This window comes from Erpetoichthys calabaricus, chromosome 4 (genome assembly GCF_900747795.2).
Source record: "Erpetoichthys calabaricus chromosome 4, fErpCal1.3, whole genome shotgun sequence".
Taxonomy (NCBI): domain Eukaryota; kingdom Metazoa; phylum Chordata; class Cladistia; order Polypteriformes; family Polypteridae; genus Erpetoichthys; species Erpetoichthys calabaricus.
Genome location: NC_041397.2, coordinates 98,720,810 through 98,745,941, shown reverse-complemented (window position 1 = coordinate 98,745,941; position 25,132 = coordinate 98,720,810). Strand labels below are relative to the sequence as shown.

The 25,132-nt window shown below is 37.2% G+C and overlaps 1 protein-coding gene across 1 annotated transcript in view; it reads right to left on the bottom strand.

Annotated features, from left to right (window-relative positions):
* Positions 1–25,132, bottom strand: part of LOC114650158 (protein diaphanous homolog 3-like) — a 1,033,571-nt gene that overhangs the window by 801,127 nt on the left and 207,312 nt on the right. The window contains exon 5 of the mRNA XM_051925675.1: positions 8,700–8,830. Coding sequence (XP_051781635.1) covers positions 8,700–8,830 — 131 coding nt within the window. The remainder of the gene's footprint in view (positions 1–8,699; positions 8,831–25,132) is intronic.

The window sequence follows — 25,132 nt, the reverse complement described above, 5'->3', positions numbered from 1 at the left end:
TAACATTGTTAAAGGACGTTGTTTGTCTTAGTAATATTGTTATGCACATACAGTCAATTTGTAACCAGTTTTGTTTAATTGAAAATCACAAATATCCCATGCACAACCCTGCAGCAACAAAACAAAATATAGGAGCATGTTTTGTAAGGGACAACAATTTGTTAATAGACATACATTGGAGACGAGTCAACAGCAATCACTCTGAGACAATTTATAAATGACAGTTCATCGAACTTTGCTCATTCACAAAAAGACACTAATGCTGGTTTTTTTTTTTTAATTGCTCTCCTTTACCAGTACTTCAAAGCATAAATACTCATGGTGTAATTGTCCTATAATTTTTTTTAATTTTATTGTAATCATTCCATATAAATAGATCAAATAAAACAAAAAAAAATAGGATTGAAAACAAATCAATCCCCACCCCTAAGAAAGAGAGCATGGCCAATGGACTTAAAAATAGTAAAAATAAATACATTGAAGAGCTTAATAGGCAGATACAGATAAATGGAGAAAAAAAAAAGAAATGGGGAGAGAATCTACTTCCTCAGTGCTTTAAGAGCTTATTCTAAAATATCATTGATTAGATCCTGCCAGGTTTTGAAAAGGTTCTGCACAGATCCTCTAAGTAAGAATCTGATTTTATCCAATTTCAAATAATATAAAACATTAGTTACCCACTGACTTAAAAGAGGAGAGTTAAGATTCTTCCAGTTTAGCAAAATAAGTCTGCATGCCAATAGTGTAGTGAAGGCAATCAGTTTGTTTGTCCTTCTCCACTTTAAGCCCATCTGGAAGAACACCAAACACAGCTGTTAGTGGATTAGGAGGGATTGTGACACCAAGGCCGTCTGAAAGGCACTTAAAAAATTTTGTCCAGAATGATGTTAAATTGGCGCAGGCCCAAAACATGTGACACAGTGAGGCTGGAGCTTGACTGCAGCATTCACAGGTTGGATCTTTCCCTGGAAACATTTTGGACAATTTCAAGCGAGACAGATGTGGTCGATATATAATTTTGAGCTGAATAATTGTATGCTTTGCGCATAGGGAGCTCAAATGAATTCTCTGCATTGCTACCTTCCACTTCTTTTCTGATATGTTGAGTGAGAGATCCTTTTCCCATTGTCCTCCTGGATCTTTGAAAGGGAGGGACTGTAAAATATTTTTATATATTGCAGAAATGCTGTCTGAGTCCTCGAGACTGAGCAATATTTTTTCTAGCATAGAGGAAAATGGGAGATGAGGAAAATCAGGCAGGTTCTGTTTGACAAAGTTTCTAATTTGAAGATAGTGAAAAAAATGTATTGCTGGAAAGTTCAATTTGGAATGTAATTGTTCATAGGATGCAAAGATGTTGTCTGTATAAAGATCCCAAATGTTTTCCAGATATTAAAAACTGTGTATGTTTGCGAGTGTTGAAAAAGGTGGTTCTCATGCAGAGGTGCCACAGATAAAAGATTCTCCATCTTAAAATGCTTTCTACATTGGTTCCATATTCTGAGTGAGTGAAGCACAATTGGGTTATTAGTATATTGGCAAAAACTTGCATTTATTGGGGCACAAAGCAGGGAATATAGAGAAGTACTGCAGGATTTTATTTCTATTGCTGACCAAGCCTGTGTATGTTCATCTATTTGTGTCCAGGTTTTTATAGCTTGTATATCTGCTCCCCAGTAGTAAAACTGAAAGTTAGGTAGAGCCATGCCACCTTCTGTCTTAGGTCTTTGTAGAGTCGCTCTTTGGATACGTGGATGTTTTAGGTTCCAAATAAATTAGGTTATGGTTGAATCTAATTGCTTAAAGAATGATTTATTGATGTATATTGGAATGTTCTGAAATAAAAAGAGAAGCTTCAGAAGGATATTCATCTTAACAATGTTAATTCTTCCAGCTAGAGTGAGATGGAGGGTTGACCATCTATGCAAGCCTTGCTTAATTTTTTCAATGCAGACGGCGAAATTTTGTTGATAAAGAGATTTATGTTTACTTGTGTGTGTTGTCTTCTTTGAACTCAGTAGAATATAAGGATTTATAGTAGTCTCTAAATGTGTGCATTATATTTTTATGGTCAATGATTTTATCTCTGTTCGTGTTGGTAATTGCTGGGATTGTATTGCGAACTTCTTGCTTGTGGATTTGTTGAGCTAAGAGCTTATTAGCTTTCTATCCGTGTTCATAGTAATGATGTCTTGATTTAAAAATGAGTTGTTCAGTTTCTTTGGTTGTTAATAGGTTGAGCTCTGAATGCAGAGCCTATCTTTTCCTATGAAGAGCTTCACTTGGACACCTGGCATGTTCTTAATCTATTCTAGTAATTTCACTGGTTAGCTCTGATACCTTCTTGGTTTCTCATTTATTTCTGTGGGAAAGATATGAAATAATCTGTCCTCTTAAGAAGGCCTTTAGAGTTTTCCCCAGAGTATTCCTGCAGAGACCTCTGAGGATGTATTTGTCTCTAGGAAGAAACTGATTTGTTTTCATATAAATTTTGTACAGTTCTCAACTGCTAATAGAAGTGGGTTAAGACACCATCTGAGAGATGAGTATGTGGGGCATAATGATTTCAGCTCCAAGATCAGAGGGGCATGGTCAGAAATAACAATAGCGTCATACTTGCAAGATTTAATCGCAGGCAAGAAATTATTATCTATAAAGAAATAATCCATCCATCCATCCATTTTCCAACCCGCTGAATCCGAACACAGGGTCACGGGGGTCTGCTGGAGCCAATCCCAGCCAACACAGGGCACAAGGCAGGAACCAATCCTGGGCAGGGTGCCAACCCACCGCAGATAAAGAAATAATCAATTCTTGAATAGCAATGATGCACTGGTGAGTAGAAGGAATATGTTCTTGAGTTTGGGTTTAGAAACCTCCAGGGGTCTGATAGGTTGTGGTCAGTTAAAAACTGTGTAATTGTCCTTGCAGTGTTAGATGTCATTCCCCCTGTGACAGGAGACCTATCTAAGAGTGGATTTAAAACACAGTTAAAGTCCCCAGCCATTATAATTTTATGAGTGTTCACATTGGGAATAGATGCAAATACATTTTGCTTGAATTCCCTATCATCGACATTGGGTGCATAAACATTTATCAGAATCACTTTACAGATAAATAAGTTGCCCATGAAAATCACATATCTCCATTCAGGATCAGATACTACATCTGATGCTACAAATGAGACTGTTCTATGTATAAGAATTCCCACACCTCTAGTTTTCTTTGTAAAGCTGGAATGGAACATTTGGCCAATCCAGTCTTTTTGCAGCCAGAACTGATCTTTGCTTAATAAGTGGGTCTCCTGTAAAAAATACTACTTTTGCATTTAGACCTGTTAGGTGAGAGAATACTTTCTTTCTTTTTAATTCGTGATTCAGGCCTTTAACATTCCAGCTCACAAAGTTAACTGTCCCATCATGGAGACATTGATTCTGAATTTTTGATGTCATTTTGCAGTCTTAACTGGAAGTGAGACAGCTTTAACCTTAATTTCCAATGTTCCCATAAGTTATTGCCATGCAGCCTATTGTTCCGTTTTTAAGTTATAATTATAAGGATTAAAAGGATATAGATATATAGTTAGGTCCATAAATATTTGGACAGACAATTTTTTTCTAATGTTGGTTCTGTACATTACCACAATGAATTTTAAATGAAACAACTCAGATGCAGTTGAAGTGCAGACTTTCAGCTTTAATTCAGTGGGGGGAACAAAACAATTGCATAAAAATGTGAGGCAACTAAAGAATTTTTTTAACACAATCCCTTCATTTCAGGGGCTCAAAACTAATTGGACAATTGGACTCCGTGGTCTAAGTTTATAACTAGTTTTAATTTCACAAGGACGTTTATCGTGTGGCAAATGGTTATGTGGAGAAAGAAAAAGGAAGGATAGGAACTGGGGGTTTGGTACATCAGAAAGAGACATCACGCATGCAATAAAGAAAGCCCGCTCAGAAGAACATCCATTGAATTCTGTGTTCGTGTCTTCGAAATCCAGATCACGAACCCAACATTTACACAATATTTAAGTTAAACCTGTGCAATACCCATTCATACATCCAGTGTTTTGGAACCTCGTCACACCTGCCATAAAGTTCTTTACACTGAACGTACACCTGGGGACCTCTTACTGCGAGGGAGCAGCACTACCGCCACACTTCCGTGCATGTTTAATACCTGCTTTAATGCATTTCATCATGAAAAATTATCTTAGCATTCTATATTTTCAGACAGCAGGAATATCATGAAGTGAATGTATTCTGTGCGGTGATCACTGCCTCCTAGTGCAAGAGGAAGTTAGTTTAAGAAGAGCGTAGCGATTAACAACTGGGTCGGGGAACACTTAACACAAAGCATTTAAATGTGCTACATAACTTATGATGGGGTTTGAGAAAATCTAGTGAATTAAAAACATTGATTTTAGGATGAACTTTAGTTTACGACATTCTACTTTAATGACAAAATAAATTACGAGAATAAAGTGGAAATGTCGACTTTAATCCCGACATATAGTTTTTTTTTCTTCACTGTGTCCGTATTTTTTTTTCCTCACCATGGCCCTAATACGATTCCATTGGGCGATACCACAAATAGCATTATAAATGCAAGTTACAGTTTTATTATTTATGTATATAGCTTAGCTTGAAGCAAGGTCCATATTAATGCAGTTTGCCTTAATGATGGTTCAGTTGTCATCATCAAGTTGCACTTATTTTATTTTATTTTTATTTGGTGAATACTGTGTAATGCACCTGGGCTTGAAGTCTTGGAAGTAATAGTATTATTACTGGAAGTTGCACTATTATTTATTTTGTTATTATTTATTAGTTTAAATATTATGCAGTTTAATGATGGTAAAGTTGTTTAAAAAGTCACTTTAACGTGTCAGTGGACAAAGATTGTTAACATTAACAAAGTGTAGTTGGTTTACAAAAAATATTTACTATTTATTCCTTTTCTAAGACGTGTTCAGTGCAATACAACTTTTGACAAGCACCTCTGGATATTTTACTAGTCTAAATGCCTCTTTGGATGGTTAAAAATATGTTGTCAAAATTTTAGTTTAAGTTGTCTGCAAACCTTGTTCAATAAAAAGGCTGTATATTTTGACTGCATCTGTCATGGAATGTGACTCCTTCTCTTCATTAGTGCCACCCCTTGAAAAGTATCACTTTATGGGGCAATGCAAACCTGTATTAATACTTGTGTGCACATTAAAATGTTTTTTGTACAATGTACAATTCTCATGACAGTGGAATAGGTTATTCTTAGCCAGTAATTGCAGTGGAAAATGTGGTTAACATCCACTCATGCATGGGAAAAAAATATCGTCCAATACCGTGAAACCGGTATAATTTTGAAAAATACCGTGATATAGAATTTTGGTCATACCACCCAGCACTACTCTCAGCTTATGTTGTGTATATACAGTAGAGATTAAAGTGTGCTGATACCCTGTACCTTCATTTCACTGTTTCTACTTTTCAAACTGGAGTGTAGTGGCGCATTGTGTTCTCACCACAAATGGAACACCCCAGTTCTCTGCAATACTGTATGTACAGTTAGGTCCATAAATATTTGGACAGAGACAACTTTTTTCTAATTTGGGTTCTGTACATTACCACAATGAATTTTAAATGAAACAACTCAGATATTTGTCTTGAATATTCACTTTCAGTTTGGCAGGATACAAGAGGCTGTATCTGATATCAGCTTTCCGTAACCGCTGTTTAATGTTGTAAAAAGCTGCACGTTTAGCTGCTGTTAAGGGTGAGAAATCAGGGAAAATACGAATGTGGTTATTTTTAAATTTAATCTCGTTTGTGTCTGAGAAGTGCCATTACATTAAGCTTAAATTGTAATCTCTCGAAGCGGACAATTAAAGTTCTAGGTTTAGAGGTATTTGATCCACGTATGCGATAAGCTGCCGCTATCTCGGTATCTGCTTTAAAGTCCTCTCCAATTATTTTTGAGAATAGTTCAGCTACGAATTTCACTGGGTTTAGACTTTCACGATTCTCAGGTAGACCTTCGATTCTAATATGATTCCTTCTTCATCCATCTTCCAGGGCCGCAAGTCTGTCTCCGAGTTTTTTGCATTCGGAATTCGCAGCTGTAGCTTTTCCATCGGCGTTAGATGCCAATTGTTCTGCTGTTTCAATTCAAGCCGTGAATGTCTGCTTAACGTCTTCCAGCTGATCGGCAAGTTCTCTCAGTTTAGACGCATTTTCCTGAATGTGTTCCTCAATTTTTTCTCAGAATATCTTTACAGACTGCATCAAAACGATTATATATACGTTTTTCCAAGTCAGCTTTCGTGCTCCACGGATGAAGTGGCAACCCCCGTTACAGCCTATGCTTCCAGCTCGCGAGGAGTAGATGAACACACAGACTTGCAAGGCCATCTCTAGTTTTAAGTGATCTTCTGGAATCGGCGAGCTATCATGACCTGCATCACTTGCACCTTCACTCACATTTTTCGCTCTTGACTGGAGATGATGCAGTGGAACAGGGTACTGGGAAGTCTGCGCTTTCGCCTGCCTGTTCCAGGTCAGTCTTTGAAAGGCCGTACCTTGTACTTGCACTTGGGCCTAACGCCTGTCTAGACTTGGGTGTAGTTTTAGATTTCTTTTCCATTTCTTTCTGACCCCCTTTCTTGTTACTCATGTTTATATACTGTAGTAGAAACTCCTTTGGTTAGGTAAATACAGTATACCTCGAGATAACACGAAATAAGAGAAAATAAAGCCGCTGCAACGGAGCTCCGCTTCAGACGTCCATCTCCCGTAATGGATGAGACCAGTCCTATAAATTTAATGAAACTCCCGCTTTAATTCCTGTATCAGAATTTACAGTATATCCTGTTGATGAAATGAACGCAGATTAAAACAGGAAACAAACTCAAATTACTTTCAACATCTTAAATGCAACTATAGATGAGTGAAAAAGTAGAATACTGTAGAGGATTTGACACAAATTAAAGAACATAATGAAAGAAGGTATATGGGAACTAAAATGCATCTTAGCATTTGTGGACTTTAGTAGGTCATTTTGGATTATCAAAAAAAAAAAAATTAATACTATGTTACAAAATAAAAAATCTGGAAATTAAAGGCATAATGGGTTGTTCCTCCATCATTTTTGTGCTCTGGACTAATATAAGTATAGTGAAAACCTTCAAGACTGCAAGTCATTAGATGAAAACACTGTATATTCAGGACATACATGATAAGTCAAGCCAATACACATTATACTGTTTGATCAATCCTTTTAATTAACAACTTTAAAACTAAACTTTTGTCATCATATACTGTAAATCTGTTAAGTTACGTATAACAATTTTAAACAGCCTGACATTATCTGTGCTTAGCTGTTGGACACTTTTGGTAAAGTCCACAGACTGTATGAGCATAAAAGTAATCAGCCTGCTAAGCACTCTATACATCTGTCACAACATTAAAAATGTAAAATATTTTCCATTACAATAAACAGGAAAAAAATGCTCTGCCATAATATATGCCCCATAATGCTCTACTATAACGGTAACTTGCACTATAACTTAGGACTTCGTACCTAGTAAAGGGATGCTTTTGATTTCTTTCTTTTTTCATGTACTGTATATGAATCAGTAAATAAATTACATGTAAAAATCCAGGGGAACAAGCTGATATCCTTAATTAACATGAGCAAAATAAGAGCAACTCACAGGGAAACCATATAGAAACCACACAAACTCTACACAAAAACAGTGAGCTGGCAAGATGATCAAAATCTGAACCCAACCAATAACAGCTGCGAGGCAGCTGGATCAACCACTATGCTGTTTAGTCTTTAAAACAAATGTATGAAACACCAGTAGTTAATTTAACCCTTTAAGGATGTCTTTGACATGTAAAAGTTAATTTACATTACATATTTTGCAAAGTACGAATAGCAAAGCTAAATGGCAACTTGATCATCATTTCTAGTCTTATTGATTGACCACAAAGAAAAGGTTCAGTTTTTCTCAGCAGCACATACAACACAGAAACAGACGGTTATGAAAAGCATTTCTACAGATTACAAAATTATTAATCTTAGTTGTTATACTTTTAATATTAATTAAGACAGTCTCTCTATTTAAAGGCATGTTTAAATTTTTTACCTATAATATCTGTTATTTGAAGAATCTTTAATAGAACATTTAGAAGATGTTTATATAATTAAATACAAGTTTTAAGACATACATGAAGACAAAAAGCAAGTAAAATCAGCACTGAAACAGTTACATCACAAAACCAAATCAGTATTAATGCTTAAATCATAAATATATATGAAACAGCTAACTTGGGAGAAACAAGAGTAGAAAAGGAAGAACACTCGTAAAAGCCAGGCCATGAAAGTATATGATGTAATTTCAAAATGCATTGTATTGTGCATAGCTAACTTCATATCCTACTTGCATTCCAGAATAAGGTAGTAACAATAAACTAAACAATTAATAAAATGCTCTCAAATGTCCTAAAGAACTAATGAAATGCTAATGCATTTTAATGAATCTCGGAACACAGTTAAAAGCAGCCTAAAACAGGATAAAAGGCATTTAAAACAAAAAAATAGATAAGGTAAAATGTGCAGAGATGGGCATTTATTTAACTAAAGTATATGAATACAAGGTAAAACTTTTTTTCGGTTCGGGAAAAAACATTAATTACCTCACAGGGTTACTGGTCAAAGATACACGTAAAGATTCTAAGCAACCAAGGAGTCTTTCTTCTGTTATACTTGACTTTAACTCGCAGATGAATTCTTGTGGGGAAATCTGATGGCTACTCTTCAGGCCACTCTATAAAAAAAAACAATAATAATAATTATAATAATAATAATAATAATAATAATAAAACACACACTAAGAGACATTGCCTAATGAGTATCTGGCTTATAACTTAAACAGATCATCCACTGCTGTTGCTGTTACAAACAGACTGTTTGCCCCTACTGTTGCTGAGGGAAAAATAATAATAAGCAAAAACTGAGAAACTCAAACTAAAACAAATAAAAAAGATATATAAAATGCTACAAGCAACTGAAAAAAGCTCCATCTAGCAGTTTTTCAAATCAAGAAGTAGTTTTAAGAGAAATTTCTAAAAAATAATTTAAAAATATAATACATAAAAAGGGAACTCCACTAAAGTAACTATACTTTTAGCAAAATTTGCACATAAAACAATTTTGATTTAATATATTTATTTAAAGATGTTTGAACTGGAAATTTCCTCTTTTTAAATTCCTCTGTTACATTATGCAATGCGTATGCCAATTTATTAGATACACCTGTTTTCTCCAAAAAAAGACAACTCGATTAATTATAAAATCTTGAAAGGGGCCTAATCAAATCTTAAAATAAAAAAGGTACCAATTGAAAGGTGTTTATGTGTGGGGCAATTCAGAAGCAGAACTAGCAGTACTAAATATTTAGGTAAATGTCAGAGCCACCAGCAGAAATATACTATGAACAGCTTCTACTGGATCTACTGGTGTAACAGGTGTAGATTGGATTTGTGGATTAAAAGTAGCTACCTGTATGTACATTTGCCGTTTGAATAATTCAAATTAAATTGATATTTGGTTATGCTTTCCCTTAAGTCTTTGTGACAATGAATGAATCCATATAAAATTAGGCACTTTTAAGTTTAGAATCTAACTCAAGTTACATTCTCTAATCACGTCCTTAAACAGTCTGTTTATATTCTTGGGTCCATAGTTTCTGCTCTGCAACCTTTTTATTTTCAAGTTCAGGCTGCTCTGAGGAGACCATTTACTTTTTGGTTCCTCTTTTTATGCATGACCGAGTGCAGGTTGACCAAAGTCTCTTTAATTATTTACCTTCATACAAATCTACCGTATATTATATTGAAAAGGAAATTTCACATACTTCCCTCACCCTGACTAATAAAATCAAGGTAGAAAATGAAGAAGCATGCACTTTGATCTATAGTTCGAGTACTGTCTGTTGAAGAAGGTATGGCAGAACCTAGTTTCATGGGGCCAGATGTGGTTCTCAAAGAAAAAAAACACATCTGGGGACACCTCGCTATGAAGTTTGTAGTAAAAAGTGGCAAAATATACCACTGAAAAAGCTCCACCCCCAATTTCCTCCAGTCTGTGCACTTTAAACATTTGGGGTTGCACTGTCCCATATCTCCTCATGTATTAGACAGATATGAAAAACTTATGGAAAGACAGGAGAGAGAGAGAAAACAAACTTAACCAAAGACTTGAAAATGTGAGAAAATAGACAGCTAAAATTGCTGTTATCAATTCTGGTGTTCAGCAGCACAAAGTAACCTAAGGTTAAAATCTGTATATTATAATGAGTCAGGTGACAGAAGAGAGACAGACAGACAGACAAACACAGACCACTGCAGGTACTTGGCTTCACATGTTTGAGAAGTGCTTATGTCTACAATAACATCCTTCTGTTATATAAAATACTGCATCAATATATTGTATAACAACAAAATACACTGTTAAGATATGCAAGCATTGTAGCCTATGCATATGCTACCTATTAAAATATTTCAACCATATTCTGGCACAACAGGTTTACATTTCCAATTAGACTGTGATGTTAACTTATTGTACTTTAGTTATGGTTTTAGAGGTTCAGTTAGAAGATTTGATGCCTCATCCATGGTTTGGAGTAATATACCCTTCTTATGCCATTTCCCTTCATAACTTTCATAAACTAAATATACTGAAGGAAAATCTAAAAAATAATCTGATGTGGCTGGCATATGACTATATCAAAACATGTGTGGTGTACTCTTTGCATTATTTGGCAGGAACTATACGAGGGGGGACCCAAAAATAACCGGAAATAAATAAATAACCTAACAACAACAAAATTCCGGTTATTTTTGGGTCCCCCCCTCGTATATAGGGTCATTCCATGTCAAATCAACCAATTTTCCAGAAATCCTGTGCACTTCGGTCTCAAAAAATACCAGGTGTACCCATGTTATCCAGGAGACACCTTTTAAAATTATTTTGATGTAAGATCAATACTTTCCAAGATAATTTTCTGAGGGGAGTGGGGTGTCAGATTTGACACAGCTTTATTTTTTCATCAGTTTCACAAGACCATATCTCAAAAACTAAACCACCTAGTAGGGTCGTATTATGCATACTGCTACCTTTACAGGTACAGTACATAACAAAATCAAAATGTTTGGTCCAGAAGCCACCAATTGGTAAAATTTTAAAGACATTCAAAAATGGAAAAAATATTTTGCAACTTGGCCATGTTTAGGCTTTCATAAAGCATACTTCTAGCTCATACAGCCTGCTGAACTTTTTTCCATGTTTAGCTATCTACACGTGGCTTTTCAAAAGGTTATAAACAAATAAGAAACTATATCAGGGTTTGACCAGAAGACATCTCAAATGTGAAACAAATTATTTTAGGCCTAATTTTCAGACCAGCTTAATGCACTGTGGTAATGTGAGACATTCTGAAAATTATATCTCCTGTATCCTACATAGTCCCTTCTTTCTCAAAAAACAAGTCCTACTTTTCTTGTGTGAATCTTTCATTTTAATTTTCCATTCTAAACATGGGTTAAATTCACAATTTGCCAGTGATGATAATATTCAAGTTCTTCATTAATACCTTGGGTATAGGATTAATGGAAAAAAATAAATCACCAAAGGCACATTAAGCACAACACATAAACAACAGCTGCTCGATTTATCATTAAACTAGGGGGCTCCGCCCCCTGCTCGCTTCGCTCGCCAACCACTGGTGTTGGGAAATTACAAAGAGCATGATGTATGAATGAGATATAGCATAGTGTGAAGGTGTAGATGACGCAGATAGGAAGCAAACAATAAAGTGTTTGGCACAGTGTAAAGGTTTATTGGAAAATTTCTTTGTAAACAACATTAGTAGTAAAGATGGTGTCTTGTCCTTGAATGAGTTTTCCTTGGCATGGAGCATTTATGACCTTAACTTTAACATCAGATGAACGTCAATGCCAATGAATTTTCATGAAAAGTGGACTTATTATTGAACGCGTTGTCAGCTAACTGGCGCAATCGTTAGTGTGGTCGTGGGTCTGAATCGTCCTTTTTGTGTACGTTTCGCGTGCTATGTCCGTAGTCTGTCCCGTTTCGTGTCCAATGGGCTTTGTGTGGCGCTCGCGGCTTGTTTTTTTTTTTGTGTGCTGGGGGCTTGTTGCCTGAGTTTTTATTTCTGTTAGTGGAGGGGGTGTTTGTGTGTTGTGGGGCTGAATCGTCCTTTTTGTGTGCAAACCGTTTCGTGTGCTATGTGTGCCTGCGTGTGACTCCTTTGTTTTTGGTGTTCTAGGGGCGCGTGGCCTCATTTCTTATTTCAGTTACTGGAGGGGGGCTTTGGGTGTCGTGGGTCTCAATCCTCTTCTTTGTGTGTGTCCCGTTTCGTGTGCAATGGCTTCGTGCGTTTACGTTGCATTCCATCCGGCCGGTTTCCGTTGCTTGGAGGAGGGGGGGAGGGGGGTTTGTGGGGCGCCTGCGCAGTACGTCTTTTGTGGCCACGGCCCATGGCCGGATGTCCCTGCGTCCATCCGGTTTAGCATTCTCAGTTAGTAATATGGATACAAACATGTTATAATGAAATCTTAACATCTTGGTATTGCTGCAGCAGGAACGCAACCCATTTGATTTCAGTTTCAATCGAAGTGCAGAGTGCAGGGCATCTTTGTCTTTGAGATCAAGATGGCACTGCCTCCTACTGACCATTGTAGGTGCATTAAACAGTGCAATGACACACTGTAATGGCACCCAACAAATATTGTCTCTAAGTGGCCAATGAAAAGACTGTGCAGGATAGATTGGATGCATGAAATACATCAGGAGGTCTGATTCTACTTCATTCTTCTCAATAAACACACCAATTCAACATTTTTCATCATACATGCACCCAGTATAGCCTCTAATAGGACACTGGTCTAATGTGAGAGATGTATCTGATTCATCAGGAATGTGATCGCGAGAGGGCAGGATCTCAGCTGCTGCTTCGATTGTGAATATTCAGACAGTCGATTGACTGTCTTCACCAGACACCTGGCTGACTTTGAGATTGCCATCTTCTTTAGGGATGTATCATGTGGTATTCGCGAGTACCAGATAATCTTTTGGCCATGGAGAACTGCATTCTCTGTTCAGTAACATGAGACAGGACATCGCAATTTAATATGAAAAAGTTTGATATTTTTGATAACTTATTGATTGAAAACTCAATGATTACCTTTATGTCACATGTCACATTCAGCCTATGTTTAGGAGGGAAAATAAACATGAAAGATTTGCACAAGCAAGGTTTATGTTTTAAGAAAGAAGTGACAATGTAGAATAAACAAAAAATATTAAAAAAATGATCTATATATTCACACATGAAATTAGGGTGCTCTGAAAATTAAATCCAAAATGATTTGAGAGGTCTGCTGTTCACACCTTCATACAATTACTTTTCTGTTTATTGCTTTTTCAGAAAATCTATATAGTTATCTGAATAAGGAACAAAAATCAAAAGTATGTGTTAGTTACAAATATGCATTTCTGAGGCATAAAAATAGCTAAGCCAAAAACCTAAATTTCAGTCTGGTCAAATACAAGGGGCTTCTTTGACCATGCAGGGTCATCTGCACCAAATGTTTAATTTCAACACAAACTATACCAATTAATGTACCAGCGTGAAAAGCCTGAGCCTGCTCAGTGGTTTAGATCTTTAACTATGGACTCAACTACCATAATAATTTGCACAAAGAAATACTTCAACTAAATTACTAATAATTACCTTTTTCCTAAAATAATATGAAACACCACCACAGTTTTCATTTCTGGTAGCCATATCTCTGAATCAAATAATTGGCCAGCATTCAATTGAGAGGAGAAAATAGTATATACTACTTATTCTATAAAACAAATCATTGGCAACCCTATTCCAGTGAATAACATGACTTCATCATTAATTTGTAATGTTTATAACACTAGAATCCCTAAAGCTTGCCATTTTTTTCATTGTCCGTGACCTCCATATACAGTAATCCCTCGCTACTTCGCGGTTCACTTTTCGCGGATTCACGACTTCGCGGATTTTTAAATACAAGTGATTGCCCGCCTATCGCGGAAGTTATGTTCCAGACCCATCAGCAACAGGAGAAAATCCGTGATATAGAAAGACCATATAAATAAACATTTTTTTAGTTTAAGCCTTAAAATACCCATCCCACATGCTTTAAACACATGTAAACTTATAAAACACACTTTGTTAACACATATGATATGTGGATGTCGGGCTAAGGATATGAGTAACATCTCACTATTATAAAACATTTTAACTTCACGCAAGACAAGACAGTGAGACAGGAAAATTGGTGATGTACACCTAAAAGCCTGATTGTACAGGCTTTTAAATTATTGACACGCAGAGCGACAAGCAGCACAAACCCAGCACAAAGTCCACTTCTCCTTAGCGTTCATTCAGCTCCCCACCCCCTTGACAATGCGAAGTGGCAGGAGCCTACTGCGCTTCCGGGGAGGGGGGGTTTGAGCGAAGGTGCGTTCAGCTCTCACACACCCACACACACACACACACACACACACACACTCCTCGAGCAGAGCGACAAGCAGGCATTTTGGCAGAAGCAGCACAAAGTCCATTTCTGCTCAGCGTGAGTTCAGCTGCCCCCCTTCACAAAGCGAGTGCGGACACATTGACGTCTGATCGCTGCGTGCAGGCAGTGTGCAGTGTTGGTCTGAGGTGTTTAAGAATGTAGAAAGTGTTTAAGAGCATAGGAAGTGTTTATAAGAGTGTGGGAAAGGTTAACAAGAGAGTGAGAAAGGTTTATAAGAGTGTGGGAAGGGTTTATAAAGCCTTAAAATATGTATAAATAATAAAATAAATATAGGTCGCTACTTCGCGGATTTCACCTATCGCAGGGGGGCTCTGGAACGTAACCCCCGCGATAGGTGAGGGATTACTGTATATTCCTGATGAAGGCATTGCCTTGCTGAAATCCGCGTTGAAGTGTTTATCTGGCGATGCGTTTGAAAGGAATTATATAGGTAATGAGATATCATGATTTGAAATACATATATTTCATGTGTGTTCCGTGTCTACAACAATCTGTGTAAATATAGAATGACAGAGGAAATGTGAGGCAAGAAATGCTGAACATACGGCTAAAACAGAAAATATTTTCATTAGAAATAACAGCATAATTTTGACGTGAAGTGTAGGATGTGTGAAAAACAAATATCTAAGAAACACTTTCACAAAAGGTTTAACAAAACAATTATGCTTTTATCCATGAATAACACAGAAGAAAAAGAAATTGCTCGATTGACCTGTTGCTGAAGCCCAACTATCAGTCGGTACAAAATAAGACGTTCGATTACGTGTGTGTTTGCACATTTCATTTTCAACCAGCTGTCACAGTGTTAACGCTACTCTGTCATGGATCTGCGCAGATGGCATAGTGGATATGGTACCATTCAGCAATGGCAAGTAAATAGGCTCAAATCCCACGAGTAGTGAGCTACTATTGTCATTATTATCATATAACAAAAACATTCATCTGATGCAAGTCCGTAACATCCTGTGTAAATTTATGGTACTTGTAAAAGATGTTACTTTTCCTCACACACGGACATTTATACCAACATGCCATTTCAACAATTTTTTTAATTCAATTTTATTCTTGGATTCTTGAATAAAAAATCCTTCAAATGACATGTTGATGTGAATGTCCATGTACGAGGCAAAGTAGCATCCACCATAAACACTGCTCAACGAGACACCAAGAAAAAATGATTGAGATGCATTTGTGTGTCTGCTTTTATCCCTTCAGTAATAACTTTTACAAGTACCATAAATTTACACCAGCTGTTACAGATTCAAATCAAGTGTATGTTTTTATTATGTAATAGTAACAATAATAGCAGCTCATTACTCAAAACGGTAAATGCGAGGAGGACCCAGGATCGAACCTGTAACCTCTTGATTATGATTATGAGGCAGCAGTCCTTATCTCTGCACCAGCCAAGCGGATGTGTCTACTTTGTATCAAATGATAGTTGGACTTCACTTTTTACACATTGCCAGTAATATGTAAATTGAACAATTTCTTTGTCTTCAGTTTGTCACATATGTGTGCATGGGAGGCAGCTAAAGGGCTTGAATGAGAGTAATTCCATGCCACACCAGGGGGTGGTGGAATACACGGACTCTTTGTCTCACTTCTCTGCAGACCAGTTACTGGAAATTCCACCTGGCTCTGATGATACCAATTCCGGTTCTGGACCTGTCACTTCTGGTTCCAGCCCCATTGATGACGTCACTTCTAGTCCTGACCCTGATGACACCAATTCCGGTTCTGGCCCCATTAATGACGTTATTTCCTCTGCTTGCCTTTAAAACACCCACTTTGACCATCTCTAAGCAGTTCTATTCTGGAACTCCAATCTGTACACATCAGTACAATAATTCATCCTATTTTGCAGTCAGGAAATAATATACAGATGGCTGCCCCAAACCTTTCTCTATGGCTTTTGTCGAGTTTGTGACAGGTTATATTCTTAAATAAAAGCATACATATTTTTTTATACCTTTTGTGAAAGTGTTTATTTAATATTTGGACTTCAGTCTTCACACAATGTATATTTCACGTCAACATTGTGTCAATTATTACTATAACATGAAAAAAGTTTGTTTTAGTTATGCATTCAACATTTTTTGCCTCGCATTTCCTGTCATCCTACATTTACACAGATATTGTTGACATGGAATACACATGAAATGTATGTATACCAAATAATTCTAGACACCTTGTTCCAAGATAAATAGATTTTAGCTTTGAGAATTTTGCATCTGACTTGAATTCAGCTGCCTCAGTCGGGGATGAGTGAACATGCCGCTTGCTACTTGTGCTGACTGACACATTTGCAAAACAAAGACGTTGATGAGGAGGTGCAAAGGAATTCATAGGCTTCAGGGATTCTAGTGTTAATAACAGTCGCAAAAGGTCAAGGGACTTAAATTTCATTCCAACTCTCTCCTAATACTGAACTGTCCACCTCTAACTCCTAACTATATGCGTTTAGGTCAACTGGCAGGTCTAAACTGGAATTGGGTGAGTCAATATCAATGAGTGTTCGACTGTCTTACTCCTACCCTGGAGCTACCATGAGGGTTGGTCCTTAGGCTGGTGAAGGATACTCACAAGCCTTTCAGCTAGGTGCCATATAGTTAAGAGTGTTACAAGTAGACTACAGGGTTGCCTTAATACAACCTAATTTGAATATATGCACATAGCTATTCATAGTGCTAATCCTTTTTAGCGACAATTTGGAGATGTCAACATTCAAGTAGAATTTTTTGGATTACCTTGATGGTATCTTCAGGAACAAAGGCTTGAGTAATTTTCTCAAAGATGTCAAAAATAGTCTGACAGGAATCCCTTCACCTTCAGCTGAAAATCACCCCTAAACCATCACAGACCCACCAAAGTGCTTCACAGGAGGCTACAAACAGGCAGAACTTCTTGCCAACATTTTAAGAATTATATTTAAGAGATGTTGGTAGAAAAGTGGGGTATCCTGAACAGAGCTAATGCAGATGTGGAGAAAATATGCAAACTCTCCACAGTGACTGAGTCTGGATTCAGACTTAATGTATTCAAACTGTAAAGAATAAGCACTCCACCATCATGCCATCTAATTCATATGCCAGTTTAATGAAAGCTAACCTATTGTAGTAGACAAAATGCTGCATGTCTCCTTTAGAAAAAAAAAAGAAAACTTAGATTTATACCTTCATGTTTTGCTGCAAATATGGTCTCAAAGACTGGTTGTTACTAAGTGTACAGGCTTCCAGTTGCATCCAGTAATCAATTATTCATATGTTGTCCCTTTATTAAAATAGTGCACACAGTTTAACAAAATATAACTTCTTTAAATCCTTTCGGGTACCTTATTCTAAACTATAAAAATGCTTCACAAAGCAAAATAGAAATATTACATGTCAACAACATTGATGATGGGAAAGTAATTAAATGGCTAATAACAATTCAAACAGCCACTCCTTACTTGCATCATTAAAATATTTTAGTAGGGCCAAGGGTGTTCATTCCATTTTAGTGGTGGATGGCTTTAGGCACAAATGATTCTCTATGCCTATTTGCTGAATATTTATTGCTTCACTTTCTAAGGGTTAGTCTGTACTGAGGATAAAGAACAATTGCATTTTTTTCTAAAACATTAAATGTTTTGCTCCAATCGCATTTTTCAAAGAATAATCTAGGATTCCAAGATTCACACTGGTCGCCTGCTGTATATTACAAATGAAGCATGATTCTTACTATTAACAGTGAAGATCTAACAAATTAAGGAGAAACATTGAATTCTTTCATTGAATAAACTATGAAAGGTTTTTAGTATGATTTCTATACTATGAATGATATCAACTTTAAAGAACTTTCGAGCTAATTTACTCAGATAACCACTTTTGCAATGGCAGGACATCATCATATTTCAAACGTTTTGGTGTACGTTGCAATAAACCCACAACTCAATCAAAAGCAATAATAGTATTTTTAAATATCCAAGTTTCCTTTTGTCTAGTCTCTTACATTAGTGTAGAGAGAGAGAGAGAGAGAGAGAGAGAGAGAGACTGAACACATGCTGAAAACATCAGCGAGTACGAACCGGAAGGGAACTGTCTTGTTTGTCACCTGAGTGTGTGGTCGTGAACAGATGCAAAAGTTTGGCAAACTTTTTGGTCGTAACCCGATTTGTACATAGTCCGAGACGTTCGTGACCCAAGGTTCCACTGAATGTTTCTACTTAAAAAAAAGATACCTCCCACAGATTTGTTTTCATCACAACCTACACAATTGTAAAATATACATGTACGCACACACAAAGGCACATGCAAGCATGCAAGCACACAAACGCACACTCTCTCTCTTTCTCAAACATGATCACATTTATAATACAGACCGTGTAGTTATACCACACTGCCGAGTAGAACATCGCATAAAGGGAACATTTTCCTGCAGATCATCTAATTTGGTCTACCTCATTCTCTGTATGAAATGTCCTCATACTGTACTGTATGTGGGAGAAACTGGGCAAACACTGCGCCAGAGAATGAATTTACACAGGTTCCACATCAAGCATGGCAACACAGATGTTCCTGTAGCAGCTCACTTCAACAGTCATGGAAACTGTGAGAGGGACACAGCATGAGAGAAAAGAATGGGAAGTTAAACTCATGCTAAAATTTAACACATTACAACATGGTTTGAATAGAGGTTTATGGCCAGATATGAGGAGTGTTTGCATCTCTCAGACTGACACAGACAACCAGTCTACAGGCCCATATTGTATTGAAAAACTCATCAGAAACTTCATAAGACTTTGTTGGATAGTTATCACTAGACCAGCTGCACTGAAATATACCTTAATGCAACACGGCCCTGGTCAATGAAAGAGTAATACTTGTCCTTTACAGGAAGGCAGGTGATAATTGAGTTTTTGGGTTTTTTTTTAAACTTTGTACAGTTATAACTGGACAAATAAGCAATATGATCCTAGTCTATGTCTTAACAGTTACTATCTCTCAAAACTCTGCTCAGTCTAATTTATATATTGACTTTCATCTAGTTGAATATCCTTGTTCAAATGTTTTTTTTTAGTCACAGTTCTTGAGAAAACTATTTCCAACTAAATTCGAGCTGGAAGACTGCATGGTATGCATTATTTTAATTTTGAATGATTGATCTATACTATTTATAAAAATACATAAAAACTATGTACACATTTATTTGTTTAAGACTTGTCCTTGTAATTACCATGGATAAACCCTCCTTTTTTCTCTCATTACTGTCAACATAATTTGTTTACATTCACCTCTGTTAGTCATTGAGGAGCTAATAAGTAATTAGTTTTGTTTTCTGGGCTTTCTGCCTAAAATATAGCCACATTTTTTGGATATTTTGGAAATTTTTAAGTGAAGTTTGTCAGATTCTTAATTTATTTAGAAAGCTTTCAACTATTTCTGTGTTTCATTACGAAGTGTGAAAATGTGATACTTCAGTTCACTACTTAAATTGTTGTTTACATTTTACTAGAAGTGTGCATATGAGAGATCAGATGAATACTTATGGATATAGTCTTGTCTCTAATGACTGCTAGAACAAAGGTAATTGCATTTGAATTACTTTCCAGGGTCCCTAGTATTTCAGAACATAACCACATTACTGGGCAGAATGTGCTTTATAATAAGGTGTTCAGCCTAATTTAAAATTACTGAATGACCATATACTGGTATTTGATCACTGCTGTGCTGCCAGAGGGCCTGCCACTTACCAGAACATTAAAAAACAACCTGCTTGTGATAGTCTAAGGCTAACTAAAAGGCACAGTGTTCTTAACCCCTAGCATGCAGCATTAGTTACTTCCAGAGAAATTTTAGATACTATTTACTCTCTATACCGACTAAGGGTTCCAATAAGACACTGTCACAAAAGGTAAAATATTTATGCAAAGACTGTTTACTAAGTATAGGGCATAATAAACACCTGAACATTATTTCATTTTCCTTGCATCCAACATGTTCCTCTTTGTGAGTCAAAATAAAGGTATTTTCTTAGAGATCGTTTGATGACATTATTGCAAAACTTTATCCACATCTGCATAACACTGACACTGGCTGTGCAGCACCACAGAATTGCTGCATGGGGCATGTGCTGGATGGCTCAGTGCAGCTTGTGTCTGGGTTGGAGGCAGCTATGCAGTAGGAGGGAGACATGAAAGTGGCAGAGGTGGGGAGTGGTTGTGGTCTCCCTCGATCCCCCCAGGTGGCACCACCAACTCTAATGGTGCATCCCTAACAGCACACTACCCAGCGCCTAGGAGGATGACCCAATGGACAGTAAATGCTATGTACCACCCCTGCCAGTGCCTACTTGGTCCACATCCGACAGTAAAGTGGACCATTCCAAACAAACCTACATTCTGTGCCACATGCTGATGGAGGGCTTATACAGCCTTTCTGGTAAAATAATGGAGGCTAAGGATCTGTCCGGTGGGGATGCCACAACTCATCAGTTGGTGGAAGCGGGCAGTGTCCAAAAGCCTATGGGCCAGGTGCTCATTTAGACACTGTTTTTGGGGTTGGCTGGGTGGGAGGGGCATTTTACACACAAGCACCAAGGAGATGGTGGACTATTGCTTTACACCAACAGGAGGGGTAGAAGAGGGCATGGAAGAGGAACAGCTGTACTCTGGTTGCCTCTAGATAAGAGCATCTGCAGCTGAGGACTGGCTTCCACTGGCAGACTCTGATACTAGCTTTGCCGGGGTGTAGGAGTGGACAACAAAAACCAAAGATGAACCTGTGGAGGCCCTGCCAGCCACGCCCTGTGCTTCCCTGATAGTTATTCCATAACAACCTGTGGTGGTTGTTCATATAATTGATAAGGAGGGTAGTGCCCATACGGGAACCATGCTGCCCCCTGTGTACCGTCTGCCAGCAGAGGTTGCAGACCACAGTGGCTTGATCCTCTGTCAATATGCTAAGATAAGCCCAGACGGAAAACATGCGCAGCACCACCGTGGCTGTCTTGGTAATGACAACACACAGCACATGGATCTGGGTGTTTGCTGCTGGCTGCTGCTTGCCAGTGGCACTGCCTACAAAGACAGGAGAGTGCCTAGCACTGAGCTCTGTGGTGGCCTTGTACCCCACCTCACTGCTGGAGATCAAAGGGGGAATTCCTCCTCAGGGGGACCTGTTAAATATATGGAGCCCTGGCCACTGCTCATTGGCTGCACATCTGCTTGCTGCTGGCCTTCTCCAAAAGACTGACAGGTACTGCCGCAGGTGGCTTAGAGGACATGGATGGGTTAGTGGTACAATGCCCTCGCTCAACTCTACAGCCATGGCCACGACCAGCTCCCCTTCGTTCAGCCTTCAGGGAATTGGAAAGTTTTTTTGGAGGAGAAAAATATAAAATACGTAGACACACAAAGAACCAGAGGACAAATACTAGGGTTATTTTTTTTTTTTTTTTTTACCCCAAAGTGCCCAACACCAACACACATGCACGCACCTTTAACAACAAAGGACATGGACGGATCAATAACCACAAACAAAGTACAACAAATGGCCACAAACCAGCAATAAGTACAAAAAAAAAGAAACTCTGACAACAGTACTGAACACCCAAGAATCCCAAAATCCCAACAGCAATAAATCTTTAAATTTCTCTCTCTCTCACTTGTTCTTATCTCTTCCACTAAGTCCCTCAGAGTCTGCAATGTAAATGATCAGCATTATATACCCAGGGGGCAGTCCCATCCAATGTTGGGGATGTCATGCTGGCCTCAGAAAGCATTATGGGGTGCTGGGAAAAAGAAGTTCTCCTATTTCGACCGAATTATCAGTAAATAATTTGACGAACAAGGACAAATGCGAACACAACAAGTTCGCTGCGAATACCGCTTTGGCAATAAATGACAATCATTACTTCTGTGTACTAGTACCATCTTAAAAACCATTAAAATGTGTATTAACAATCCTCACTTAAATATGCATTCATATATACAAAATAGGATCTAAATGTTTATTAAATTAAAAATGCATTGTGTTATTCAGTACATGTACTTGAACTTAAACTTTGTTACCAGAGCCTCATGACTGGTTATGCATGATGTGTCTATTTCATTTTATTAGAATTTACTTTAAGACATTACTACATTTTATTTACATTAGTGCCAAGTTTCACTTTGGAGAAGACAATATATTTGAAGATGTATATGTGTGTGTGTGTATATAATATATTTAAAGATATATGATTAATCAAAACTGAGAAAACCTGTAAAACATTCAATGAGAAAAGGAACATTAAAACAAAATACCAGTAGTATACAAAATAATCTTCATGGGAGTGGGGTGGCTCAGTGATTACTACTACTACCTCACATGTCAATCATTCCAGATTTGCATCCCATTCCTGGTTATATGGCATTTACATGTTTTGTTACATGTAAATGTATTTTTCTCCGGATACTCCTCTTTTCCTCCCACATCCCCATAGAGTTGCATTTTAGGTCTATTTTTCACTAAAAATTAACCCCATGTGAGTGTGCAAGTGTGCTTTGGCTAGTTCCCAGCTTCAGCCTTCCACCCAGTGTAGCACGGATAGGCTGTTGCCCACACCCCCATGACCCTAAATTAGATTTAATAGGTTTCACAATATTACATTAATAATTACCCATGGATATTTGGAGATAGTGATAAAGTAAATAGTTGAGTAAATCATTGGATGAACAAACAAATCAATGGTAGATTTAATAAAAAAAAACAAATGAGATATTACAATGTAATTGAAGCTTAAAATAAATTATGGAAAAGAAATCCAAATTTAAATGAAGCCTAAAACAATGGCAAACACGCAAACAACCGACCTGACGTAATTGTGAACACATGAATGTCATAAAGGGTCATTACAAATCCTCCTTAAGGAATGCCATTAATGAGAAAGATATCATTTTGTTTAAAACTTAAAACTATTTTAATAAATAGTTACAATTTTAAAAGTAATGAAAATATAACATTAAAAACACTGCTCCAAAAAGATGACAGAGAGAACAATTGATACATGGAGTAAATTACTAAGCAGGATACTAGACAGTAGTGTTTTGACAAACTAGGTTAAAACCTACTTTATCTTTTTTTTTTTTAGTTAATTGAGCTGTTAGTTAAGAATCATGCTTACACGTATCATTCATTCATTTCCACCATATATCCGAACCCGGGTCACAGTGACAACAGTCGTAGCAGTGACATATAAATAAATACATAAACTTTCTTACTTGCTCTCCAATGTTTTACCAAAAAAGTTAACAAACTGTACTGTACATTAGACATGCATTTAAATTTGTTTTGTTTTTTTATATAAATAAATCTGTAAAACACATTTCATTTTTGGAAAAAAAAAAAAAAGGTCTATCCTAAGGGCATTTTACATTGTATGCTGTAGCTAATTTAAAGTTCACTTCGTGAAGGCTAGCAGTTTAAAACCTACTTTTATTGCTTAAATCTGGCTTTGATAAATATAACGCTTAAGCAGTTAAAGTTAATTTTTTAAAACTTGCACTTCCTAATTACAAGATGAAGTCGATGACTAAAGCACTGCATTCTTTGCCACTTCACCGATTACACCACTTTTATAACGTTGCTCCCATTGTCGGGTTGTAACAGAAAGGAGCCTCCAGCTTTCAGTTTGCAAGGGTATCTTGCCAACATAGCTTCAGCTATGATCTCCCTAGTATGGTTTTCAGGGAATTAGCTTGTTTGCTGACACACACATTTAATCTCCTATTCATCAATGAAATTAAGAGTCACACTTAAATATGGCTCGCAAGTGTACCTTGACCACATATCGGTTGACAACGCAAAATTTTTAAGTTTAGCAATCAGGTCGATAAGGGTACGTCTGACTTGAATGTGTATATTAGGCAGTGCTTCTCTTGCAAAGTAATTATGACTGTGCAATTCTCATCACGGGTGAAGAGTTTTGATTAGACTTTTAAATCCAACTTTTTCCACTGTTGAGACAGGAAATATATCTTTTGCTATGTAGTAAGCAACTGCCTGGGTGACACCGCGCCACTTTGCACTTTTCTTTTCATAAGTTGAGTCGTGGGTAAATGAAGCTTGCAATGTCATCTGAATTGGTTTAGGTGTTTCAGTGGCAAATGCTTTGTAACTGCAGTAATAGAACTGAGTTTAACAGCCTCTTCATACTGAATTTTGTGCCGCTGTTTTAAGTGATGAAAAAGATTGTTAGTGCTCCCACTTTTTGACACTACCTTTTTTCGGCATTCCCTACATATTATGTGATTCTGTTGCTCATCTGACCTGTGAAATCCAAATCACCTCCAAATAACGGATCCATTGTTTTTGTTTTTACATACTAAGTCATCTTCAGTTATAACTTGTGTGTAATGCCCTTTGTTGCAAGACAGTTGTTTGCACGGACGCAAGAGTGAGTGGGGATGGGTGTGGGGGCTGCTAGCAGAGCACGGTAGTAAAGCCTGG